The following is a 24,643-nucleotide window of genomic DNA, read 5'->3' on the forward strand; positions in this document are numbered from 1 at the left end:
TGGGGGGCGGAGCGGGTCGGGCTCCTCCTCCCCCGCTCCCGTCCCTCCCTCCGTGCCTGGGCCCTGGCCTCGTTGCTGCGGCCGGCCGGAGGATGCCGCTGGATCACCGCCGCCTGCGGGGCCCCGAGGAGTCGCAGCCGCCGGAGGTGTGGGCGGCGGCCGGGGCCGGGGCGGCGGCGGAGGAGCAGCAGGAGGAGGAGGAGGTGCGGGACCCGTGCGCCCTGCGGCCGCTGTTCGCGCGCGCGGGGCTGCTGAGCCAGGCGGAGGGCTCGGCCTACGTGGAGCTGGGCGGCGGCACCAAGGTGCTGTGCGCCGCCTGGGGCCCGCGCGAGGCGGCGGCGGAGCCGGGCGGCGGGGGGGCGGCGGCGGCGGGGGGGCGGCTGGTGTGCGAGTTCCGGCGCGCGCCGTTCGCCGGGCGGGGGCCGCGGGGGGCGGCGGGGCGCGAGGCGGAGCGCGAGGCGGCGGCGGCGCTGCGCGAGGCGCTGGAGCCGGCGGTGCGGCTGGCGCGGTACCCGCGCGCGCGCCTCGCCGTCAGCGCGCTGCTGCTGCAGGACGGCGGCTCCGCCCTGGCCGCCGCCGTCAGCGCCGCGGCGCTGGCGCTCGCCGACGCGGGCGTGGAGATGTACGACCTGGCGGTGGGCTGCGCCCTGTGCCGGCCGCCCGGCGCCGCCGCCGCCTGGCTGCTGCAGCCCAGCGAGCCCGAGGAGCGCCGCGCTGCCGCCCGCCTCACCGTGGCCCTGCTGCCCTCGCTCAACCAGGTGTCGGGGCTGCTGGGCGGCGGGCGGGGCGGCCCCCCCGACAGCTGGGCCCAGGCGCTGCGCCTCGGCCTCGACGGCTGCCACCGCCTCTACCCGGTGCTGCGGCAGAGCCTCCTGCGCGCTGCGCGGCGCCGGGCCGCCCCCTCTACTGCCTGAGCCCGCCCGAAGGGGCCCCCAGCCCAGCGGAGTCGGCCCTTGCTGCTGGAGCCCCCCGGGGTGGCCCCCTGCGCCGCCGGAGACCCCCAGAGCCTGCCTCAGCGGTCTCCTGGGCTGCCAGAGACCTCTCCGGAGCAGCTCCGCCCTGCCTGAGCCCACTGGAGCCCGCCCGAGCAGCCGCCTGCGCTGCCAGAGACCCCCAGAGCCTTCCTGAGCACCCCCTCGTGTCACCGGAGACCCCCCCGAGCACCCCGGGTCGCGCCCGGGCAGCCCATCCGTGTTGCTAGAGGCCCCCCCACCCCCATGGCCTTCATACCACCCGAGCCCCCTGCACTCCTTCAGTGGCCCCCACATGGCCTGAGCCCCCCCCAAAGCGGCCCCCACATGTTGCCCGAGCTGCTGCAGAGCGGCCCCCACACCACCTCAGCTGCCAGAGTCTGCCTGTGCCACCCCCTGCACCGCTGGAGCCCGCCTGGGCCCCCCAGGGGACTGCTGACACTGCCGAGATCAGCTGCCTGGACCACGGGATTTCCCCAGGAGCACCCCCCGACCTGCTGGAGCCCGCTGGAGTCCACCAGGCCACCCCTGGACTGAGCCAAGAGCCTGCAGGTGGTCCCGGTGCCGAGGATGAGGCTGCCACGTCCAGCCTGCCCGCTACCAACACCCCATCACAACCGTCCATGCAACAGGGCTCCAGCAGCCCCTGGCAGGAACCGTGTGCCACTACAGCCCGTGCATCACTTGGACCTTACAGTGACTTGCCTGGACAGTGCTTCAGGGTGGTGGGGAGACATGTTTTGGTTGGTTGGTTTGTTTTTTACAATAAATCAGGATTTTCTGGTGAGTCTTCTACCTGCTTGGGTCTGCCAGCAGCGGACAGACGTTGAAGGATGTGCCATTCGCCCTGGTGCCCTGCACTGTTAGCCCATGGCTACCTGCCCGACTGGCTGCCAGGCAGCAGGCTCAGCCCCTCACGGGGGGGGGGGGGGGGCCTCCACACACTCGGCCTTTCCTCCGTTGGCTCCTGGTTAGGCACAGCTTTGCGTTAGGAGTGGCAACAACAGCAGCAAGCAAGCCCAGTGTTGTCTGCCTGTGGATGTATTTGGGAAGGATTTTCCCTGCCCGGAAGGGGAAAGGTGCAGGTGTCCAGCACAAGAGAGCGTTAACTCAGTCCTCTCTGTGCTGATCTCTGTGGTGGTCAGGCCCTCCTGAGCAATGTCCCTCTCCTTGAACAGGCAGTGACTGTTCCCTCCATGCAAGAAAAGCTGCTCTTGTGCTCCACCGAGGGCCCTGCCGTGCCTTCCTGATGCAGGCAAGACCCGAGAGCAGGGCCTGGGTGCCCTGGGCCAGGCTCTGGGGCAGAGGGTTTGTGTCTCTGCCAGGAGCACAGCTCACTCAAGTGGCCCTCTTTTTCCCAGCAAACCCTGAGCTGGTTTTGGAGAACAAGGAGCAGGGGTCACATTTGACTCCCTCCCGGCTGTGTTCTGCTGAGCTGTCCCATGGGCCAAGGAGGTGCCCTGACCCTGGGAGGTCGCAAGGAGAGGGCAGCACTGGGGCCAAGCAGGGCTGTGCCTGGCCCAGGAACAGCTTTTCTTGTGCGCTGTGCCATCAGCTGCTTGGGCTGACGCAGGGTGCTGATGCAAGGAGTACCTTGAGGTAGCGATGGGAGCAGGGAGGTGCAGAGACATATGGGCACTGACTTGCCACGCTCTGAGCCTTGAGTTGCTACTGGGATGGAGTGGAACTGGTCCTGTCAGGCCAGCTGTGCCATGCTGCGCCAGGCTTAGGAAACCGAGGCTCACTTCAGCCCAGTGTTAAGGAATATCCCGGGCAAAGACGGTAACTGATGCGTTTCCACTGAGAACCCCAAACTTCATGTTTAGGTGAAAAGCCGAGCTGTGCTTGGGCATTGGGAATCAGCAGGGCTGGCCTGGCATGCCTGCACCTGCATCGCACCTTCGCCACGGTGAGATCTGGGCATGTGAATTGGAGTGGGGCTGGGACCACTGCAGTGGATGCTGGTCTACCGACAAAGCAGCTGCTCACGATCCTGCAGCCGAGCAAATTGCCTCGTGGACTGGGGATAACAAGTACTGTCTAAGGGGGGGAGGGTGATGGAGAGCAGTCACATAGACAGAGCCTAAGAGAAACCAGGCTGGTACCAGCCTGGGATTACAGGGGACAGCCACGGCCCAAGGTAGCCTGGCACCATGCTTGGTCCTGGGGGCAATAAATGCTGCAGCTACTTTTAATCAAGCAGTTGAAAAGCACTCAGCTGCAGCCCAGGAGGGTGCCTCAATCCTCCTTTTCCTAAAACTGTGAAGCCACAGGAGCCCATGCTGAGCTGCAGGGCAGCCGTGCTGCTCTTCTTGCTGTCAGTGCTTCCTTCCCGCGGGTCCATGGGAGGCCTGGGCTTGACTGGAGAGCTGCAGGTGGAAGCCACACAAAGCGCAGCGTTCAGACACTCCTGCACGCTTGGGCCAGGCCCAGCACCAGTTGCACAGCTAGGCCAGTCCATCTGAGTCTGCCACATGCCTGTCACTGGCTGCACACCTGCAGGAAGTGTTAAGATCTCAGCTTTAACCAAATGCACCCAGGAGCTGCAGTGGCACCTCTCACACCCTCCACCTGCCTGAGACCACATGGATCCAGCTCAGGAAACCTTCCCTTCCCTGAGCAGACCCCATTGCACACATGCATCCATAGAGGGCTCTGAGAGGCCTGCTCTCGCATACGTGTGGCTTTAATGCTTGTTCTGCTACACGGCCATGGTGGGGAGGCAGCTAGCACCTTTCGAAGGAGTTAGCCTGTAAATCCTGCAGACCTGACCTAGGACTGTGTCTGGCAGCTGCCTGGCAAAGATGCTCCCTCACGGGTGCAAAAAAATAGAGCTGCATTTAAGATGGCTAAAAAGTGCATCAGACTCAAATAACCAGAGAAAAGAAATACAAATTTTATTTTTTTTTCTTTCCAACACAATACACTCTTTTACCAGGGCAAATTAGAAATACAGAACACTTTCCTACCAGCGAGAGAAGGACGACCTAGAAACGAGGGACACTGAAACAAGATACAACTCTGCAGAACACGGAGAATGGAGGGGACCACGAGTTCCTTGGCTGAAGGTGAGCCCCAAAGCACTCTCCTGCCACTGTCTACACAGCAGAAATGTGCCTGATGGCAAAGCCAACACCTCCCATTATTGCTGGCAAAGCTGCTCATGGGAGTCCCGGTGACTGCAAACGCTATTGTGTAGTGAGGCAGACAGACCAGCAAAGATGACACATTTGTGAGCGTGGGTGACGGGCAGTGATTTGGCTTGCACCACACCGCATTGGGCTGGTGGCGTCTGACTGTGGTGAGCTGCCAGGCCAAACAGGACAGGCTGCAAAGGCCCCTTCCATGTGCAGTTCCTGGTGGCTGGGTCTCCCCTAAGCAATGAGGGGTATTTCCAACCTGTCACCCCCCAGGAGAGACAGAGCTGCAGCTTTGGCCTGTTTTAAGATCAGCTCTCGAGTCCCTGCTGCATCAGACCCAAAATCCTTGTCACCCTCCCCTCTCTCCCTCTGCCAAGCCCATGGCACCAGGCTGCAATATGAGAATGTCTATGCTTGTCGTGCTGCCCCACTTGCCAGGGCGCTGCTGTGCTGGTCACCTGGCCTACACTACGGCCTTGCTGCTCTGGAAGGGCTGCCTGGCTTGGACACGTGCAGGGAGCGCAGCCAGGCTGCGAGCTCTGGCCAGATGTACGTGATGCAGCTGACATGGGTGAAAACTACAGCTTGCACCAGCCTTCTGCGCCTGTCTGCCAGTGTTGGGGCTGGGCTCAGCATGCAGACCCTGCTCCCTGTCCTGAAACGCTCAGCCCTTGCTGTGAAGACCCCTGGAGCCATCTCAGGGTGGCACTCATCCCCACGGCCTCTGATGGCACAGCAGAAGGATGGCTGCACAGCGGTTGTCACAACATGATGCCATGCAGCTCTGAGCACCTTGGCCTGCTGTACTGGCACCTGCTGAACTTTTTGAGAGGCCACGTAGTGCCACAGTTGGCGCAAGTTCCCTGTGGGGCTCAAAGCATGCAGACAAGGGCTATGGGGAGGGCAGGCTGGTGGGCATGCTTTTGGGGCAGAGGAGGTTGGCATGTGAGCTGTGCAGTGCACAGAAGGGTCAGTGCAGCGCCTGGCACAGGGAGAGCTAATGGTACTGGGTCCTTTCTCTGCGATACAGAGCGTGCTGCACCAGGCTCCAGGGCCTCCTTGCTCCTTTGGCAGCATGATGTGAGAAGGGGGAGGACCATCGCACACAAAGCGGCCTAGATTTCTGCTCAGCACTGATGTTCCTTTGGGACGTGGTTCTTTTTGCTTCTACCCTCTAACCCTCCCAACACATTTATTTATCCCTAGTCTAAAAACAGGAGGGGAAAAAAAATTAAAAAGCGCAAACACAAAGGCTTCTCTCACCACAGCAGGCCAAAGTCTTGCAGGGGTGGGACATGGGGCTGCTGGCAACAGTGGCAGGGGATGCCCGTGCTGGGCATGAGTGCTGCAAGTGGGTACCTCGCATCACACGTGGCACTAGCTGGAAGCCTCAAAAGAAATACGAACACAAGACAGGAACTGCTGGCCCACCAGGAAGGCCACGGTATCCCAGTCCATCTACTGACTCCCCTCGGGGTCTGACGTGTGATTTTTCATCTGCAAGGAGAAACATAAAGCATGGCCTTTCCATGAGGTGCCCTCTGGCCCTGGCAGCAGGAGCAGACGCATCACCCTGCCCAGCACAGTGCCCAGCAGCACCATGGCCTGTGCATGTGTGCCTGCTGCACCTTGGAGACAAGGGAGGGAGCCTGGTGTCACCCCTAACAGTCCCAGGGCCAAAGCAGCATCAAGCTGTTCGCTCGGTGTTGCATGGGGCGCACGAGCTGCAGAGCATCACTGTGCCCAGCTGACGAGCAGGCTGGGCTCTGCCAGCAGCACAGCTGCAGCCAGCTGGGGCTCAGCAGTGAGAGGGCCAGGGGACAGCGTCTGCTGTGAGCCCTCGGGGTAGCAGTGGGGGCAGAGCTGCCTGCACTGGCATCCAGGAGCAGAGTGGAGAGCTGCCCACGGCAGCCCACCCTGGGGAGATGGATGCCTGTGCCACAGCATACCCAGAGACCAGTGGCACCCCCCCCCCCCCCGACTCATGAGCCCATTTTGGCCTCAGGTTGGTTGGGGCAGGCCTGCCCACTCAGGCATGGCTGGCACGAGGGAGTCAGACAGCTGGGGGTATTTTTAGGTGAAGGCCATGGCTCCATTTGCTGGGTTTAGCATGGGCTGACTCATCCCAGCCTCATCGTCACAGCTGGCCACAAGCCACCACTGTTCTCTGTGGACACCCCTTCCACTCCTCACGACAGGGAGCCACCAGAGAAGTGTCCCAACAGAGCTGGGCAGCCCCCTCCCTGCTTCCCCATCCCCGTTCTGGCTGCAGTGTCTCTGCAGGCACTGAGAGAGGGAGTTGTCCACTAGCTACAGGTGGTTATCTCCACTCCCACTGTCACCAGCCTGTGGGTCACACCAAGATCCCGCACCACTGGGGCACAAAGAACTAAAGGTGCTGAGTCCAAATGACACAGAGCAGATGCAGCCAACACTGCACATCATCACAGGGTGCCACAGCCCCACAAGGCTGGGTGATTAGATGGGAAAGTGCAGCCCCCCTGGCAGATGGCTTCCTCTGACTCGAAACTCAGGGGAAGCACCTGTGAGAAGCAGCAGCAGTGCTTGTTGCTGTGGACAGCTTTGAAAAAGGATATTTCCACTCTGATGCTTTTTGCACCTTAGGCTAACCCCTGCGCTGCTGGAGTAAGACACTCTCAGTTGTCAGCTGCATGGTGCACAGGTCTGGGGCAGGGGCTGTCTGCTCATCTCCCCTGCCTGGCTCTCTTGGTCACCTTGGAGTCTGGCAGGGGTGGGCTGCCACCAGCCTCCCATCGCAGTGCCATTTTGTGTGCGGGGCCCATTGCCATGTGGCAAGAGTTCCCCTTGGCCACGCTGACTCTGGGCTCCAGAAAGGGGCCAGCTCTGTCTCCATGTATCCTGGGGACCCTGCGCACACACAGGTCCTGGGGGCACAGCTTGATCCAGTGCCACAGAGCACAGCCCCTGGGAGCCAAAGCTGTGTCCTGGACCCGGTGCACTGGCAAGGGCCAGCCTGCGCTGAGCAGGACGGGTCCCGGCAGCAGGCAGCACGGGGAGGGTTGGCCGCAGGCCTGGTAAAGGCCCATAAACTGCACTGGCCGAAATCACCACCTTCCTTGGGCCTCTCCCAAAGGCCCAGGCGGCTGTAGCCCTGACATGCTGTCTGGCCAGCTCAGGTGCCCTAGAGCCTTGGGGAGGGGACAGCCATCCTGATGGGGCATCTCTACTCTGGGCATACTCCAGCAGGGCCCACACAGGCAGTGGCAGGGCCACAACCAAGAAGTCCCTTCTCAGGGCTCCTCCAGCATCCAGGCACTGGTTATGGCTGCACATCAGCACAACATGGCACTTGCTCCTACACCCCATAGCGCAGAGTTGTGCAGTAGGTCAGCTCTGAATGCAGCTCCAAGCCCACCAAGCCGTCACAAACCCCAGGGCAGAGCTAGCTGGGCTCAAGCAGACATGAGCTTTGGTACAGCAGATAGCTAAGGCCACACTGCACCCTGCGTCCCAGTGCAGGAGCTGGCCCTGGCCTTACCGTCTCCTCGGTGTCCGTGCTCTCCTCTGCACTGTCGATGTTGCGCAGGTCACTGTGCCCATCAGCTCCTGACGCCTCCTTCCCCTGGGGCTCCCGTGGCCCCTCTCCTGCTGGGGATGGCGGCTCTGCACCCACTTCGGCCCTTTTCTTCTCGCTCTCCTTGGACCCTGCAGGGACAGAGACTGCAAAAACTTGGGGTGCCTGAGCAGAACATTAGTCCTATCCTCACAAGGCAGGGGGGAAAGCCCCATCATGCCAAAAGTCTGTGGTCAGCCTTGCCATCCCTAACCTAACCCATCCCTTCCCTGGGAAGGGGTGAGGCCCAGGGAATTTTCCAGCAGGCTCTGGAGGCCAAGGTCACTCCCTTGCATGCAGGGATGGTGCCCACACCTCAACCTCACACTGCCTGGCAGCTCCTGCTTGGGGCTGGGCTCACACACTTCGGCATCCAGGCTTGCTTGTAGCTGCAGGCTGGCCCTGCATGAGCTCTGTACAGACACATACATGTTGGAGCCAGCTGGGATTCTCCCCATCGTAATCAGGTATAACAACCTCTCACCTGAGAGACGGTCTCTCCGCTGGTCCATGCGGTCCAGGCTCTCCAGCAGACTGTCCACCTGTGCCTTGATCTGACTCAGCTCCCCTTTGATCGAGTGCAGCTCTTCGGCCCGCACTGCAGGCAGCATGGGCAGAGGAGCCGTTAGGGTCTCAGCCAGGGAAAAGGCAGAGGCAGGGGAATCCACAGTCCCAGGGCACCATGCTTCAGAGCAGCCTCCCACCAGGCTCCTCCAGCCTTCCCAGGGCAATCGCATCTTTGGGCAATGGCAATGGGTTCAGGGGACAGCCCCCAGAAAGGCAGCCAGCCCAGGATGGGCCGTTTCTCTGCTGGAGCAGGGGACTCACAGCAGCAAGGTTAGCAGTGTGCAGTTCGCTCAGGCACGGGCACTGCTGTCACGCACCAGGAAACATAGCCCAGGCCTCTGTGGCCTACCGACTTCCAGGGAAACGGATAGTCTGTGAGTCTGGGTCACTGTGTTCTCCCCCCAGCACAACCCTGCCGCCATGAACAAATCCCCAACCTCTGTGATCACCAAGACGCTTCCAGCATCCTCAAGGGCTTACAGGCCATGTAACACTTACACTTTGTCCGTCCTGTCGTGGAGCTGGTGCTGCTCCTCGTCCCAGGCTGGGGGCTTAGACTACTTTTGCCTCCTGCCCCAACATGAGTTCGTCTGGCCTTGACAGGGATGCGGTTAATGAGAGGTGGGATTTTCTGGTACTCATACACTCTGCAAGGGCACAAAACCACAGCAGTGTGAGCAGGGCCCAGGAGGCACAGCAGCAGGACAGGTTAGCGCCTCTTGCTCTGTTCCTCCAGGCAAAGCAGAGGGGTGAGGGATTATGCCAGGCAATGGCACACCTGCGTTACAGGGAGTCACAGCCCCTGTCTTGGCCTTGCCCCTTGCTGGAGCAGGCCAACCCAATGCCCCTGCCCAGTGACTCCATCCTCAAGGTATGCAGCCCCAGGAGGCCGGGGTACAGGCGCTCCTTGAAGAGGGCAGCGCTGCTGAACTTCTCCCAGAAGTGGGGAACAGATGCCTGGGACTGCCAGCCTGGACACCCCACCCACTGCTACAAAGCAGTGAGCATGAGCCAACCCACATGCAATCAGCAGATCCCAGGCCTGGGAGGCTACACTCACCGGTACGGGAAGTCATCCCTGTAGAGATCGTAGTCCAGATCGCAGTTACTGCTGCAGGAGGCAAGAAGAGAGAGTCACTCACACTGCAGTGACCGCTGATGTGCCACGGCACGGCACAGCACTGCTGTGGGACAGCCACATCGAGCAACGTGGGCACAGCAGGACAGTGACACCCACCCCCCTTGCACAACCTCCTCCTCTGCCTGGGGAGCAGGAGGCATCTCGGAGGGTAACGAGCAGGCTGCCTGGGCTGCAGGACAGCACTGGAAGGTGGCTCTGTGCTGGCAGCGGTTTGCCGCAGAGCCAAGCAGGGTATTTGGGTGCCTCTGGTAGAAAGAGCCCCCTGTGCAGCATCAGCTGGAGCAGGCCTTGCTATCTGGAAATCCGCATTTAGAGCTCTCTGATGTTAAATTTCACAGTCTCTGGCTCCATGCACACGCTGTCTGTTCACTCAGCTCCAAATTAAGAAGCAATCTGTCAGCAAATCACCTCCAATGCAGGCAGCCAACATGCTTGTAATAAGTCATGTTCTGTGAACCAGGAGGGGATTGGGGGAAGAAAGATGCTGAAGCTCATTTTGCCATTTCAGCTCTTGCAGAGTTGGTGAGTGTTAGATTAAACCTAACACAAGGTGAGACAAAGCTCTGCTTGGAGCATGACTGCTCTGCTGGGAGCGGGAAGCCTTCTCCAGCTGCGGTGCTGGGAAGGGCAGCTGAGGACAAGGTCCCCGAGGGCCGGGGATGTCACTGCAGGCAGCAGAAGCAGCTGCAACTGCCATGGAGGGAGCAGTGCTGGAGCTTGGGGTCTCTGGGAGAGCTGAATGTCTTCTAGAGGGTCTAAAGAGCAACCTTAGCTTCCCTGCCTGTGCCACGAAGCCATAGCCACGCTTGCCCAGCCTGGGAGGCAGCCCCAACCCTGCCATGAGGCAGCCAGGGCGCAGAGGGGCTGGTGATGCATGGAGTGACTGGCAATGCTTGGAGCACCAGCACTGCCCCACCGCCGGCCCCCTCCCAGCAGACAGCTCTGCCCAGGGATGTCCCATCCTGCTGCCCACCAGCAGTGGCCAGAGAAGGTGCTTCACTGAGAGGGAGACTTTCTGAACAGCTGCTTTTCAGGTCAGTACAGTGCAGATCATCCACCCGATTTCCACACTGCGCCCTGGTCAGCAGCCCCAGCACAGCCCCGAGCAATGGAGACAGGCGCAGCGGCACACTGCCCGGGCACCCCTGGGCACTGCTGTCACCTTGGCTGTTGCCCTGCCTTTGGGTTTCAGAGAAAGGCTGAGATTGCACCTCGAGAGCTTTCGGGCTCCTGTGAGGCAGATAAACTCCTGGCATTGTGCCCAATGTTGTGTTCTGCCCTGCTCCCTAAATCCCACGCATGGTGTGGGAGCAGGCTGGGAGCCCCATCCTCATGCTCCCATGCAGGAAGGCCATGTATGATGGTATCTCACCTTCCCTCTCCCAGCAGCTTGGCCTGATGCCAGAGGGAAAAGCCATTCAAGGAGCCCAGCCAGAGCTGGAAAGGCTCCAGGTGCCCTGCTGCTCCTGAAGGCTGCAGAGCACCCACAACCTTGGAGGAGGCACCAGCCAAGCAGACATGCCGGGTGCAGGGTCAGATCTAGCCTTGCAGCTCTAGATTCAGCAGCTCTGGGCTCATTCTGGAAAGCCACAGCATACCTCCGTAACCTCTGGTTTGTCATGCATTGCCACAGCGCCTTTGCCCTGCCTGCAGGGCAGGGAGTCACCCTCCCTTTGGCTTTGCTTTTACAGGGCCAGGTTATGGGCTCTGCCACAGGCTGGGCTGGAAAGGAAAAAGACAGGTCCCAGTGCCCAGGGGTACCTTACCCGTCAGGAGCAGCAGCAAGCTCCCTACTTCAGCCTGCTTTCCATAAGATTCCCCAGTGCAGGGGAAAACTGCACCCCGCACTCCCCAGACTGCCTCCTCTAACACTGGTGGGAGCCCCCAGGAGCCGGAGATCGTGTGGGGCATCCGCGTGCCCCTGGCTGTGGGTGCTATTTCTGTGCCTGTGCTGCAGGCATGCAGCCCGGCCAGCCGGGATTCCTGGAAGCGGGGAGCAAAGAGTCTAAAATAAACAAGAGAGATCAGGACACCTGGCCAGCATGCTGAGGGCCCTGCAAAGCCTCACATCCCAGGACCAAGCAAAGGGCAGACTGCCCCTGTTCCCATCCCCAGTGGTGACTACAGGGTTCTTGCTGCTTGACTTCGTCCCCTAGGCCAGACCGCCAGTGCTTCTCTTCAGCATCGCCAAGCCAGCTCTGCCCCTCACCCCGTCCTGCCTCCTGTCCCAAGCAGTCTTCGAGCAGCCACTCCCATGCTCTACCCCATCTTCATGCAGGCCAAGAGCAGCCCACCCGCCCAGGCTCCTTAGTCTGCCTTGGGGAAGGGAGACTTCAGCTGAGCTCTGCCAGCCCCCCACGGTAAAGCACAGCTCTGCATCCAAACACCCGTCCTGTCACCCCGCCCAGGTAGGGGTGAACGGTACTTCCCAAGAGGAAGAGACCGAGCAGTGATTGCTCTCCATCCTTCACCTCGTGCTGTTCCCCGGCCACCCCAGCCCAAAGGGCCAGCCCCATGGCTTCCTGGCATCTGGGCACAGCCCCGGCTCCGGCCAGGTGCTCTGCAACCAAGGACAGTCTGTTCCCCAGACGGCAGGGCTGGGAGCCCAACCTGCATCCGTCCTGCAGCCCCCTCCAAGTTGGCTCTGGGGACAAAGCTGGCTCTGGAGGCCATGCCATTTTTGAGGGGTTCAAGAATGATCCACATGGGGCACAGCCAGCGCTAGCGCCAGCCCTCCTTTTAAGGCACAGCTGGCAGGGCTGGCAGCCCCGGGGCGAGCGGGTGCCAGGAACGGCCTGCTCCTATTGTTTGCACCTGGAGTTATTTTGAGAGCTTTTGTTTCAGCCTCACTGTCTTCCAAGTTTCCACCAATGTGATCTGCTGCTCCCATCTCACTGTTACAGGGACAGTGAGTCCTTCAGATCCCCACCTCCAGCAAAGGGCAGAGCCCATCACCCAGGGAAGAAGACAACAAACTGTCCTGGGCCCTGGGCTAGGAAAAAAGACAACAGGAAACAGACAACTGGAGAGGGGTGTGGACCCAGCAGAGGAAAGGTTTTCACCTCTGCATGCCCCAGTGCAAGTGCACTCCAGTGCTCTTCCCAAAAGGAAAAGCCTCCCACAACAGCAGCGCTGCCGAACAGCCTTCCTGCAAGCAGCTGCCTGCTGCGGCCAGCCCCACGATGGGGTTGCTGGGGTCACGCGAAAGGGGACGCCTGGCCCTCGGGCAGGGCTCCCAAGGCAGGTGCCCAGGAAGGCCCAGCAGCTGCTGTGCAGTGTGCCTGCAGCACAGACCCCAGGCTCCCCCCGCTCCAGGACACAAGGCTGCAAAGCAGGCCATCACACTAGCCGGGGACATGGGGATGGAGTGGGAGAGGGCTGCTGGCTGCAACCCCCCTCCCCCCCCCCCGCCCCCCCGCCAGGATACAGGCTTAGCTGATATACATCCCTTCTTTCCCAGAAGGTCTCTTTTCCCCCCGGAAACATCTCCAGCAAGCCTTCATTTCTGTAGCCCTGGCAGCTGAACGAAGCAAACATCCATCAGTCTAGCAAGAGCATGAACGTGCGCTCAGTGTGATGCTCAGTCCAGAACAGAGCCGCTCTGCCTCGTCAGGGCACAGCACACGTACTATACTGTATATACATACCCTCAGAGCTGGGATGCACGTACATTATTTCTACATGGGATGTGCTGCCGGAAAGTCAGCAGTGCTTGGTCAGAGAGCCTGCTAGGCAAACCTCACGCTCACCATGTGCCACTGACACTCTGCAGTAAGAGCCGGCCAGTCGTGTCCTCAGAACGGGGCTGTGACACCAACAGGCCAGCACCAGCATCTCCCCACCAGAGAGCTAACAGCTGGAGGAGAAAGGAAGAAAGCACTAACAAATCTGTGGCAAGATCCGAGCTCATAAAGAAACCGTCCTGCTGCCGCCTGGTTGTTCTGCCCAGTGAAACCCCAGAAGCCAAATCATTTTATTACACTTAAAAAAAAAAAAAAAAAAAAAAGTCCTGACACCTCCCAATATGTCAGTCTTGCAGGATTCAATGAGCTCTCCAGACCATAAAGCTCTTTGTAATCCCACCACTGCGTCCCCTGCGCATGGGACAGCTTCTGCCTTTCCTCCCACAGCCTCCAGCTCTTCCAGTTGCTGCTCCCCAGGGCTGGGGCCATGGGAGACAAGCAGAATTGGGGAGAGAGAAGAGAGGAGGCTGCTTGAGGATGGCCCAGCCTCCCCCACCTGGCCCAGGCCTCTGCATCCCAGGCTCAGCCCACCCTAATGCTCAGCCACCACCTCAGCAGCACTGAGCATCACCGTGGAGGGAAAACATGGGGACCATGGGGCACGAGGGCAGCAGGTGCCCCAGGAGCACTGGTGGTGCAGTGGGAGGATTCTCACCTGCCACGTGGGAGGCCCAAGTTTGATTCCTGGCCAATACAGCCTTGTTTTGTCCCTCCCTCCCTCTTCCTAAACTCACCATTTTGAAGCCTAGAAGTGTTGGCTGCAATTTGCTCCGGCACAAAGAGAGGATGAGAAATGGCTCCCGGGGCCTCAGGGCTGCACGACCAAAAAGGTCCTGAGCCCAAAAGGCAAAGGAAAACCTGCAGAAAGGCGGAGATGCCACCAACCCGCATGGGGCAAAGAAACACCAGGCAGCAGCAGCACATGGACAGGCTTGTGGCAGATCCCTGGCCCAAACCAGGGATACACAGCAAGCACTGCACTATGCTTTGGGGCCTCTCCTGGCACTGACCCCCTCCCCAGGTTCCTCCATGCCCTGCAATGGCATGGGACTTTCCCCAAAATGAGAGGGCAGACAGGATGCCTCCTCCATGGGCGAAGCAGTTCCTGTGCAGGGGGATGCGAGGGAAACGCATGCTGCAAGAGGCACAGATGTGGGCTGGAGGCTGCACAGATGGCTCGGGGAGGTGTTTTGCAGGCCCAGCTCCAGGCCAGGGACAGAGCGAGGACCTTCTTGGCTCGACTCCTTGCTCTTCAGAACGACTCGTGCGAACAGCGAAAGCAGCAGCTGCCACACTCCAGCAGCGCGACAGGGCCAGCGGTCCTCTGCAACGCTGCACCCCTGCACACGGAGGAGGGTCCACAGTCCCGCAGCTCTCTTGTGGCCTCGGCTCTCCACTCCGGCACAGCGCTGTCCCCATGGCAACGGTTGGAGCAATTAGTTCAATCAGGGTGTTCGCAAAAGCTCTCCAACAAAATGGAGCCTGGTGCCGGCTCCGGCCCCCTCCCTCGCACGCACTGCTCGCTGGCACAGCACCAAGCAGGGACAAGGCTCCCTGCAGGCCGGGGTCCAGCCAGCCCTGCCGGGCTCCTCGCAGGCAGCCCTGTTGGCCTGTGCTGCTCCCAGATGAAGCAGGGCCTGCTTCCCACCCACTGCCCACCCTGCGCCCGCCCCGAGGGGCCTGCAGGCCTGCGTCCCCCACGAGCTGCCCAGCCAGGGATGGTCAGACTGCCAGCCGGCCTCCACCGCAGCCAAGGGGAAGGAGAGCCCTTGGGAACATAGCCAGTTTCCCAAGCCCAGCATTTGTGAGCCAAGAGCTAAGCACGGCCACGCCAGCATGGCCCAGGCTCTGCATCCTCCCGCCAACGGGCAGTGCAGGGAGCGCCGTGCCAGAGGGAGCCTGCCCCAGCTTCGGCCCATGCAGAAAGTACTCCCATGCCAAAGACAACAAAGCCGCCACAGCACTTGTCCTCCAGGAAGGACTCCAGTCTCCTTCCAATTCTGGTTAGGCTTCCAGCTGCCGCAACACCCTGTGTCCTTGTGCTCCCCAGGCTGGCTACGCACTGCTTCCTTCAGTTCATTTTCAGCCTGCTGACAGATGGCTCCCGGGATACCCTCAGCTCAGTGTGGGAGGTTCATTGCAGCCCCAAAGGCTCATGATCAGGAAGGAGGAAAGTTCTCATCTGAGATGGTCTCAGGACTGCCACTTGCCTTGGGACTGCTTGGCAACTGTTCGGTGCCAGCAAGACCTGCAAAGCAACTGCAGCTGGGTCCCTGCAGAGCCAGGGAGCTGAAAGTGCAGAGAGATGGGATCTGCTTTTCTGGACCTACTGGCCACCATCCCAGTGTCTCTGCTGTACCCCTGGGCTGTTTCCTCAGGGGACAAACATGCCTGCAATGTCATTTGAAGGCCAGGACTGCAAACACAAGTCTACATTTATAACAGGTGTGGAGCTCTCAGGGATTTTCTCTTCATCCAGGGATGAAGAGACCTTCCATATACCTTTAGATGGGAAGGGAGATACGTTCCCCACCTTAGTACATCCCACCAGTAACAAACAACTGGGCCACACACAGCACTGCAGGAGGTAAAGGGTTACAGTGATATTTTGTACACAGCTGACAAAACATCCGAGCTATGAAGCGATGGGCCTTCTGCCACATTGAGAGTCCTGGCAATGTGGCCATGGGCTTGAAAATCAGCAAGGACTCCAGCCGCTGCCTCTCCACTGCCATGGTGGGGACACGAGATGTCCCAAGAATCCCACAGGGATGGGGCAGAGACATCCCACAGACCCAGATGACTGCTCAGGGATGGGCAGCCTGAGTCTGAGAGGCAAGAGGTGAAGAGCAGGGGAAGGAAGAGGAGTACAACACCTTCAAGCCACCCACAATGTGCTCAGCACCACTTGTGACAGCCCCCAGCCCAGGAAAGGCCTCCTGACACAGCCCCCCCATCCCACATCACGGCACTCACTGGTACAGGGTGCTGCTGTGCTGCCTCTTCTGGCCCAGCCTGGCCCGGCTTGGCTTGGGTTCTCTGGCCATGTCCAAATCTGAGGGAAGAGAGAGCAGGGGAATAAGCGGTGAAAAGAAAAGGGAATGCCAACAAGCTACCGCACACAGAGGGGGGTCAAGCACCAGCTTCCCAGAGGCACACAAGGGCACTGGGGGCCCTCAGGCACTCTCCTTTTACTGCTGGAGGCTCCCTCTCTAACGCTATCCAACTCGAAAGCATCAGCAGTAGGAGCCCAAGGCAACAGCGAACGTGGAACACCCACGGTCACCAGCCTTTGTGCAGCAGGCATACCGAAAACGCTTTACAAACAGGGAGACAGTGCTTCCCAGAAGGCAGAGCACTACCCCGGAGCAGAGGAGACCTGGACAGTCAGGAGCGACTGCCCAGGACTGTGGTGAGCACACCAAGGCACTTCAACTCACCGGGCCTCCATTTCCTGTGCTGGGTCTGGCTGTTAAGCATCAGACTGAAGGTTTAAACATCTGCATTGCAACTTTCAGCTTTCCCTAGACTAAAGTGGGCTTTCAGAAAAGGACAGTAACAGCTCTGGCAGACCCAGTACTGCCTCAGCATACAAACTTGCTTTGACTGTCCTCTGCAGCAGCCCTGCTAACCCCACCAGCCCAAGCACAGCTGAGGCCAAGGCCAGGCATATTCAGATTAGGGACACAAAAAGCACTTTTGATGATGAAGGTAATTAATCACCAGAGCCACCTCTCACAGCTGTGATGAATCCTCTTTCATTAGCACTTCAAACACCCAGTTTGTACATTTTTGTGAGAGCTCTGTACCAGGCTAGACGCAAGCGAACTCTGCCCACTGCGGATGGGTGCTGGTGGGGTGGAGGCAGGAGAGAAACTCAGCATCCTCCTCACTTTGCACTCCGGAAGCATCGCAGGTTGCTGAAGAGATGTTTGCAAGCCTGCCTCTTCACAAAGAGCTCCTGAGCTGCCCCTGGATGGTGGCTGCTTTTGTCACAGCTGAACTGCCATTGCCACCACGCTGCAAGCTCCCGAGGGCATGTGCCACCCAGGCTCTCCCCCCGGCCCCAGCACCTCCCAGGCAGACGGCACAGCCAGGAATCGGCTGCAACGTTGCCTCCACCAAGCCCCTCAGCTGCAGGCTTGCAGACATGCTGCTGTAGCGAGGGTCACGGTGGGCACAGGCCCCGGGTGAGCTATCTGGAAGAAGGAGCAATGCACATCTAACAGCAATCGACCACTGAAGGAGCCTTGTTGTGCCACAACACAGCTGACAGGGACACCGGCACAGAAGAAACCCACAGCCCACCCTGTCAGGAAATGGGGAATTATCCACCTGGCACCATCTTGGCTCACAGAGATGTTTGGTATTAGGCCTCATGGCTTTGAGAGTATGCCTTTAACCCCTTCTAAAGCTCCTGGCTCTACCCCTATCTGTAAGTACTCACAGAAGGGTGTCCCGACATCTTAGCATCGCCACATTGCCGAGCACGGGGCTCACAGGGAAAGGCTTTTGACCAGGCAGGCAGGAGTTTCTTCCCCCCAAGACCAAGGCAAAAGCAGGAGTTTCACACAGCTGCAAGAGCACATCTGACCTGAAGCCTCTGCTGAAACCCGCAGCTCAGCAAGCTGGCTCACTGCACGGGCTGCTCCTGGCCATCAGCGTGCTGCAAATGCCCTGTGCCCGTGGGAAGCTCTCTTTGCCTCCCAGGACCTAGCTGCTTGCACGTGTAGCTGCACGGATGGGAAGGTTGAGAGCGTTGCCCTATGTGCGGGGGTTAACCAGCCTGGGAAACTACATGTTCCCTCTGCCGCAGCCCTGCCCGGAGCATCAGCTGCTGTGTGGTCAGGGGCTGGGCAGTCTCCTCTAGGCCACGGAAACCCAGAAAATAACACAGGCACCAGGGAAGGGGCAAAAGTGGGAGAAGCTGCAGTTTTCATGTCCCTTTCAGGTTGCTAGACAGGTGGTAAGTGGACCTGGGCTCTGATTTGACATATCTCCATGAAACACATTCCTCCTGCCGCTTCCCTAAGACTTCTGCCGCAGCCTTCTCCATCGCTGGGAACCTTCCTTCCCCTGCACCATCCCTGCTCAGCACCCCTTCTCTTCATCATCCAAACTGATCCTGCCCATCCTCATTTCTGGTCTCTGCCCTTCAATCCCATGCTCTATACTGACCTGCAGAGCCCAGCCCCTCTCCTCACCACACGATCTCTCTCAAGGTCCCTCCAGTTTGCCATGTGCAACACAGCCCAGACATGTCCAAAATGACTGTATCACCTCGGAGGGATTTGGCAGGGGCAATGCAGGGCCCTTCACTCCCGTGCCAGGGCTGAGATGCCTCCAGACATGCACCTCGCCAGCAATTCCACTTCTTGGCTGCCCCATCCCCTGGAGATCTCCTCTGTGATGGCCTTCATCAGTAATGGTTTCACTTGCTCTTCGACAATCTGCATCTGAATGGCAGTGCCCACAAATCAGCAGGTGCTTTTAAAAGATGAAGCGCATTGAACCCTCTGCCCACCTTTCCCAGCTTGCCAGCTCTTTGGGATTCCTCTGCCCTGCAATTCCAGCCGTATGTTTCCCTCCTCCCTTTCATAGGCAATTCCACTCTGTTTAACACCATCTACTAATTCCTGGCAGATTCCACATGAACTACACCGAATTATACAGACTCTGCACCTCGCTCACACAATGCTCATCCTCTCCGGATGCCTCTCCCTCAAACTCCAGTGCTCCACTCCCAGCTCCAGAGGCTTCTTCTTTACCCTTTGTTTAAGATTTCACAGACAGTTATCAGGACACATAATGTCAATTGAATCTATTTTAAGAGGACAAGTTTGAGAGCCATTGCTGCAACTGTTTACTAACATCTAGATATATTTAATTTTGTAATTTTCCCCCCAAAACAATGTAAATTCTCCTGACAGAGCCTTTCTCATTAAAACTGTTTTCCACATTACTCATGGCACATTTACCCTGCAAATGCTCACTGCTTTCTTCCCAGTGGCTTTATTCAGGTTGGAGTTGCACTCATGAGGCAGTAAGTAATTACCAGAATCAGTTTTGCTTCCTTTTCTGGAGGATTAGAGCTACATTCACTTTCCCACATCATGACAGATAGTGCTCAAGTCTTTTAGGATGAGGTGAGGGGGGTGGGAAAGAAAGCATCCTGGAGTGCAGCGCTGGCTGATCTCCAAAACCTCTCTGACCCTTGGGATGGGAGCTGGTGGTAGAAACATTAAGTTCTCTCTCTTGCACACTCCCCCTTAAGCATCATAACCGTGACGAGCTCAAGCGGGAGTGGGAGATAGGAATTAACAGGGGACCCTGGGCTGCAGCCCAGTAGTGGGGGGGTTGAGAATACCTTTGCTAATCTGCCTCTGTGCCTTTCTTGGACTCAAGGAAAGCCTTTTCCCTCTATTACCACACCTGACCTCACCCCATCTCTCTCACACGCTGCCTTGAGGAACAGGGAAAAGGGACCATGCAACCTCAAGTCAAGCCTGAGGGGCTCAGTTCCTTCTCTTCCCCAGTATCACCTCCAGGCACAGCTCAGCTGCCTGGTTACAGCAAAGAAAGCCAGGTCCTCTGAGAAATGCCATTCCCACAGGTGACACTGCAGACATCACCGCACCTGGCAACACAGAGCTGAAGCTTCTCAAGTCCTTTGATACCAAAATGTATCAGCTGCTCTTGGCACAGCTCATCAGAGAGGTCCAGGCCTTCCCAGGCGTGTGGGACCACACCAGACATGGCTGGCTCTGCCATCTTGATGCCCATCCCTGGAAGTCCTTCTCAATCAGACCTTGGAGCTCACGCCATGCTTGGCCCGAGCCTTGTCTGTCCTGACCCCTTGCTGGCTTTACTGTGGGCAGAGGAGTGATGCAGTGGGAAGGATTAGTATGAACCCTTCTACACAGGCACATGGCTGCAAGGGCTGAGCACTGGCCCAGCACAACCCCACCGAGACAGCCATCCCGGCCAGGTCTGGCAGAAATCACGGACGGGGACGGGAGCATCTACTCAGGCACTCTGTGCCCCTGTGCACAGGCAGGAGCAGCAGCTCTGCCCTTGCAGCTGGGCATCCTCCCCACTACAAAAGGGACCTGGGTCCTGCTCATTTCTTACCAATCCACTAGTTTTCCCCAATTTGCCTGTAGAAGAGAGAAACAAGCCTAGAGTTTAGCCAGCCTCGCTCAGCAAACCAGGGCCAAACAACACCCGTTGAGGCACAGCACTTGGACAGCTGGGGCACTACTCCTGCAGACGCCAGATGCCAGTGATGGCTATGTCTCTCTTGTGTTTCTGTGGCACATGAGAGAGCACAACCCAGAGCTGCTCAGAGGAGTCAGTCTGTAGAAACCCATGCCAGGACTGGAGCTTTGCCCTACTAAGCAACAAGCCATAGAGTAGAAAGACACCTTATCTCACGGTCATGGCGGTCATCCCAACTCTGACACAGGGTGAAACATGCCTGCTGCAGGGAGGATGTGGTAGCTGACATCTGACTGACCGACCATAGCCTCCACTGATTGCTTTCCAGGCTGGCTGGAAGCCATGAACCCTGCAGCTCCACGTGGCCTGCTCGTTTCTCTCCTAGTACAAGGCACAGCCTTGCCCCCAGCTGCGCGAGGTGCTGGAGAGGAGCGCTGCAACAAACGCCCCAGTGTCCAGGATGCACTAGCACAGCCACAGTTGCTGCATGAGCTGGATACAAAGTGGAAGCGTCAAGCACAACCTGTTTGCATACCAAAGCGGAAAAGCTGTGCACCACGCTGCTACTTACAGACCTCCCGGCAGCACTTGCGGTGCCCCCATTCTCCCCTGTGCCCAGGCAAGGCTGTTATCACCTCTTCATCCAGGCGCGACGGGCAAAGCAGGGAGCAGGAGACCATCTCCCCAGTGGCCATGCTGCCTGTAGGGCTGGGGAGGTAGGGCACACAGAGAACAACACTGCCACAAACACATGCCACGGTGAGGTCTGGGACGTGCAACACCCTCCAGCAGACAAGACCGTGGAGGATCTGGGTTTTAGACATGGCTTTACAGATAGGATCTACCTGGTGTTCACAGCTCCACGGCCTCTTAGAGTCCTGATTTTCAGGCTGCATGGGACCACTGCTGTCATTGCAATGCTAGCACCCTCTTATACCAGCAGCCGGGTGCAACAGAGGCGACATATCATAACCAAAGGGCATACCAAGGTCACCGCTGATGACAGACTTTGCCCCGTGGGCCTCTCCCAGAGGACAAGACAAAGGGCAGCACATTCCTCCACAAGCGGCAGAGGGCTGAGCTGCGTGTTTGATGCCACACTCCCCGGGTGTCCCAGCCTGTGTGGCCTCCCTGAGCACCTCACCTTGGCCTCCTAACACGCCTGGGAGAGTCCTGGGTGTCCCTGAGGACATGCCTAAAGAAGACCCCAGAGACACAGCAACCTGAAGGGGCAGTGCTGCTTGGGATCAGACCTGGAGCCACAAGTGCCCTGAAGTCCTGCTCATGGTTACCACGTAGCATCTGCCTGAGCCAGGTCCCTTGATCTCTGCAGAGAAGGGATTTTGAGCAAGGTCTAAGTAGAATGAAAAAGGCACTTATTTGCTTTCCAGGCTGTTACCTTGTCTGATGAACTTTGCAGGCTGGGTCTGATCTCTGCAGTGATACGAGGAAGGTGCTCTATTTACCCTGTAGCTCTGGCAGCAAGCATGATTGCCAGGTAAAGCTGATTCACACAAGCTATCCCATGTCCCATGCTGGACAGCCAGCATCCCCGACAGACAGCATAGTCCATCAGCCAGCACCAGAGTGCACCTTTCACATTCCCCTGACTAGCTCATCAAGCCAGACCATCACAGCAACCATTTCTCCACCTGCACAACAGGGACAAGAGCATCCCAGTGGGGACCAGAGCACCCAGGCCAGCGACTCCAGCACCCCACCCACAACGTGTGCCCAGGCTGGAGCAGACCTTTGAAGTAAACAACCCTAGGTAGACATAGGCCTTCCGGCGATGCAGAGGTATGCTGCCCCCAAGACTTGCTCCACCAATGCACTGCTCTTGCCTGCTTGTTCTTAGCATGCATTTGTCTAGCTCCCTCTTCCAGGCCCATTCGTGCCCAGGCCAGCATGTTCCAATGGGTTTGCCAAATCAGCTGTGCAAGCAGTAGCAAGGCCACAGCTTACTGCTAGCGGGAAGAGGACTTCAGCCCAGGCTGAAGCCTGCGTTGGGCCACCCCTCCAAGGCAGAGATGCCATGTGGTGCCCGTGATGCCAGCCCGCCAGGGCTGGGGAGGGCACAAGTGGGGCAGGGAGCTCTGAGCTGAGCTTTGCCCTGAAAGCCCTTCATCTCCTTGCCACATGTACCACCTTCAGATTTCCTCAGCTACGCCACTGCCTGCTTCTGCCAGGACCTCAGGGTCCATATGCTGGAGGCATGGCTTGCAAAGAGCTCGTGCTTTCCAGTCTCCCAAAGCCAGCAGCCAGGACTGCCCAGGCCTAGAAGCCTTCCCATTTGGTGGGCCCAGCCTTCTTCTAAGGCAAGACCACGAGCATGGCCCACCGCATACAGCATTGCCAGCAGGCCTCCAAGCCCCCCCAGCTTCCCTACCATCCCCTCTCCGGGGCAGCCCCTCGCAGCCTGCCCCCCGGTCCTGACAGCGGCTCGTGCAGCCTCACACGGAGCCGCACGCGCGTGGTGCGGTGCGAGCTGGCAGGCGGGTGCCCAGCACAGCACTGGCACGATGGCTCCGTGACGGCATGACGGTGAGCCCAGCCAGGCGTCCTGCTGCAGGCCACCTGCACCCGCCCGGCCCTGGCAGAGCAGGGGGACGGCCCTGCTAGGGCAGGGGCACCAGGGCCACCAGCAATGCACCAGGCCTCCCTTCCCCATACAGTGTGTGTGTGGGGGGGGGTGGTTTACAGGGCACCTGTCCCAGGTGGGGCATCCCACTACTGGGAGGGCACCCCTGTCCTGGCAGGTGGGGCATCCCAGAACTGGGGGGTGGGGGGAACTGGTACTGGGGGGACATACCAGCCCCAGGAGGGCATCCCTGTCCTGGGGGGCACTTGCACTGGGGAGGGCATCCTGGAAGCAGGAGGGCATCCCTGTCCTGGGGGGCACTTGCACTGGGGAGGGCATCCTGGAAGCAGGAGGGCATCCCTGTCCTGGGGGGCACTTGCACTGGGGAGGGCATCCTGGTAGCAGGAGGGCAGCCCTGTCCTGGGGGGCACTTGCACTGGGGAGGGCATCCTGGTAGCAGGAGGGCAGCCCTGTCCTGGGGGGCACTTGCACTGGGGAGGGCATCCTGGTAGCAGGAGGGCAGCCCTGTCCTGGGGGGCACTTGCACTGGGGAGGGCATCCTGGTAGCAGGAGGGCAGCCCTGTCCTGGGGGGCACTTGCACTGGGGAGGGCATCCTGGTAGCAGGAGGGCAGCCCTGTCCTGGGGGGCACTTGCACTGGGGAGGGCATCCTGGTAGCAGGAGGGCAGCCCTGTCCGGGGAAGTGTGGGGGGATCGTATTGGCATGGAGAAGGTATCCCTGCCCTGGGGAGGGCATCCTCGTCCGGGGGTGGGGAGAGGACATGTACTGGGGGGGCATCCCAGTAGTGGGAGGGGACCGGCACTGAGGAAGGCATCACGGTAGCAGGAGGGCGGCCCTGTCCAGGGAAGGGGGGGGCACCAGCACCAGGGAGCACACCTTTACCGGGGGGGGGGGGGGGGGGGGGCACACCTGCACCAGCACGGTCACCTGCAGGGAGGGCATCCCTGTCCCGGGGAGGGCATCCCGGTCCCCGGGGGGGGGGCACCTACCTGAGGGGGTCCCGGGCCGGGGGGGCACCCGTCCCCAGGGGGGGCACCTGCCCCCGGGGCAGCAAAGCGGGCGGCGGCTGGCGGACCGGGGCCGGTGTCAGGGCCGGGGCCGAGCGGGGCGCGGGCAGCCCCGGCCCGGGGCGGACACAGGCCGGCCGGGGCGGTACTCACATCTCCAGCACGCGTCCTCGCTGCCGAAGAGAGTCATGCCCCCGCGGGCCCCCGCGCAGCCCCGCGCCCGGGCGGCCCCGCCGGCACCGCGGCGGCCCCACGGCTCCAGGCTGAGCGCGCCGCCACCGGGCCGTACCACTGGCGGGCGGAGGGGGCGCGGCCGGCACCATCGCCGCGCGCCGCGGGGGGAGTCGCCGACCCCCGCCCCTCGCCGCGCGCCGGCGCCGGGCGGCAGGGGGCGCGCGCGGGCGGGCGGCCGGCAGGGAGCGCGCCCGCCCCTCTCCTTCCCCCTCCCCCGCCCGCGCGCCCCCGCCCCTCGCGCTGACCGTTGGGGGCGGGGGGGTCGGCCCCGCCGCCGGGCCCAGGACGCACGGAGAGGGCGCGGTGTGGTGGCCGCCCCCGGCTGGCATCAAGCGAGGCGGGGGGGGGAGGGGTGGCCCCGCTCCTGCCGCTACCCTGTGCGGGGCGCGGGTAGGGAAGAGCGGGGCCGAAGGGCTCTCGGCAGG

General features: G+C 60.1%; 2 protein-coding genes across 4 annotated transcripts; one reads left to right on the forward strand and one right to left on the reverse strand.

The window, feature by feature from the left end:
* Positions 1–7: 7 nt before the first annotated feature.
* EXOSC6 (exosome component 6) lies at positions 8–1,758 on the forward strand. Its single transcript, XM_064519325.1, has one exon. It carries the CDS (start codon positions 93–95, stop codon positions 912–914), a length of 822 nt encoding a protein of 273 aa, XP_064375395.1. The 5' UTR covers positions 8–92; the 3' UTR covers positions 915–1,758.
* A 2,085-nt stretch (positions 1,759–3,843) lies between these two features.
* On the reverse strand, positions 3,844–24,299 carry LOC112985444 (RNA-binding Raly-like protein). Of its 3 annotated transcripts, none has more exons than XM_064519327.1 (7): positions 24,138–24,299; positions 16,134–16,212; positions 9,334–9,384; positions 8,772–8,920; positions 8,191–8,304; positions 7,632–7,813; positions 3,844–5,608 (listed from the first exon to the last, which is right to left on the reverse strand). In XM_064519327.1, the coding sequence occupies exons 1-7, from the start codon at positions 24,172–24,174 to the stop codon at positions 5,570–5,572; spliced, it is 651 nt and encodes a 216-aa protein (XP_064375397.1). In that variant the 5' UTR covers positions 24,175–24,299; the 3' UTR covers positions 3,844–5,569. The 3 variants fall into 3 exon arrangements, with proteins under 3 accessions (XP_064375397.1, XP_064375398.1, XP_064375399.1); XM_064519328.1 differs by having other exon boundaries at positions 7,632–7,798; positions 24,138–24,298; XM_064519329.1 differs by lacking the exon at positions 24,138–24,299 and adding an exon at positions 23,967–24,131.
* Positions 24,300–24,643: the final 344 nt, after the last annotated feature.

Source organism: Dromaius novaehollandiae, chromosome 13, assembly GCF_036370855.1.
Source record: "Dromaius novaehollandiae isolate bDroNov1 chromosome 13, bDroNov1.hap1, whole genome shotgun sequence".
Lineage (NCBI taxonomy): Eukaryota > Metazoa > Chordata > Aves > Casuariiformes > Dromaiidae > Dromaius > Dromaius novaehollandiae.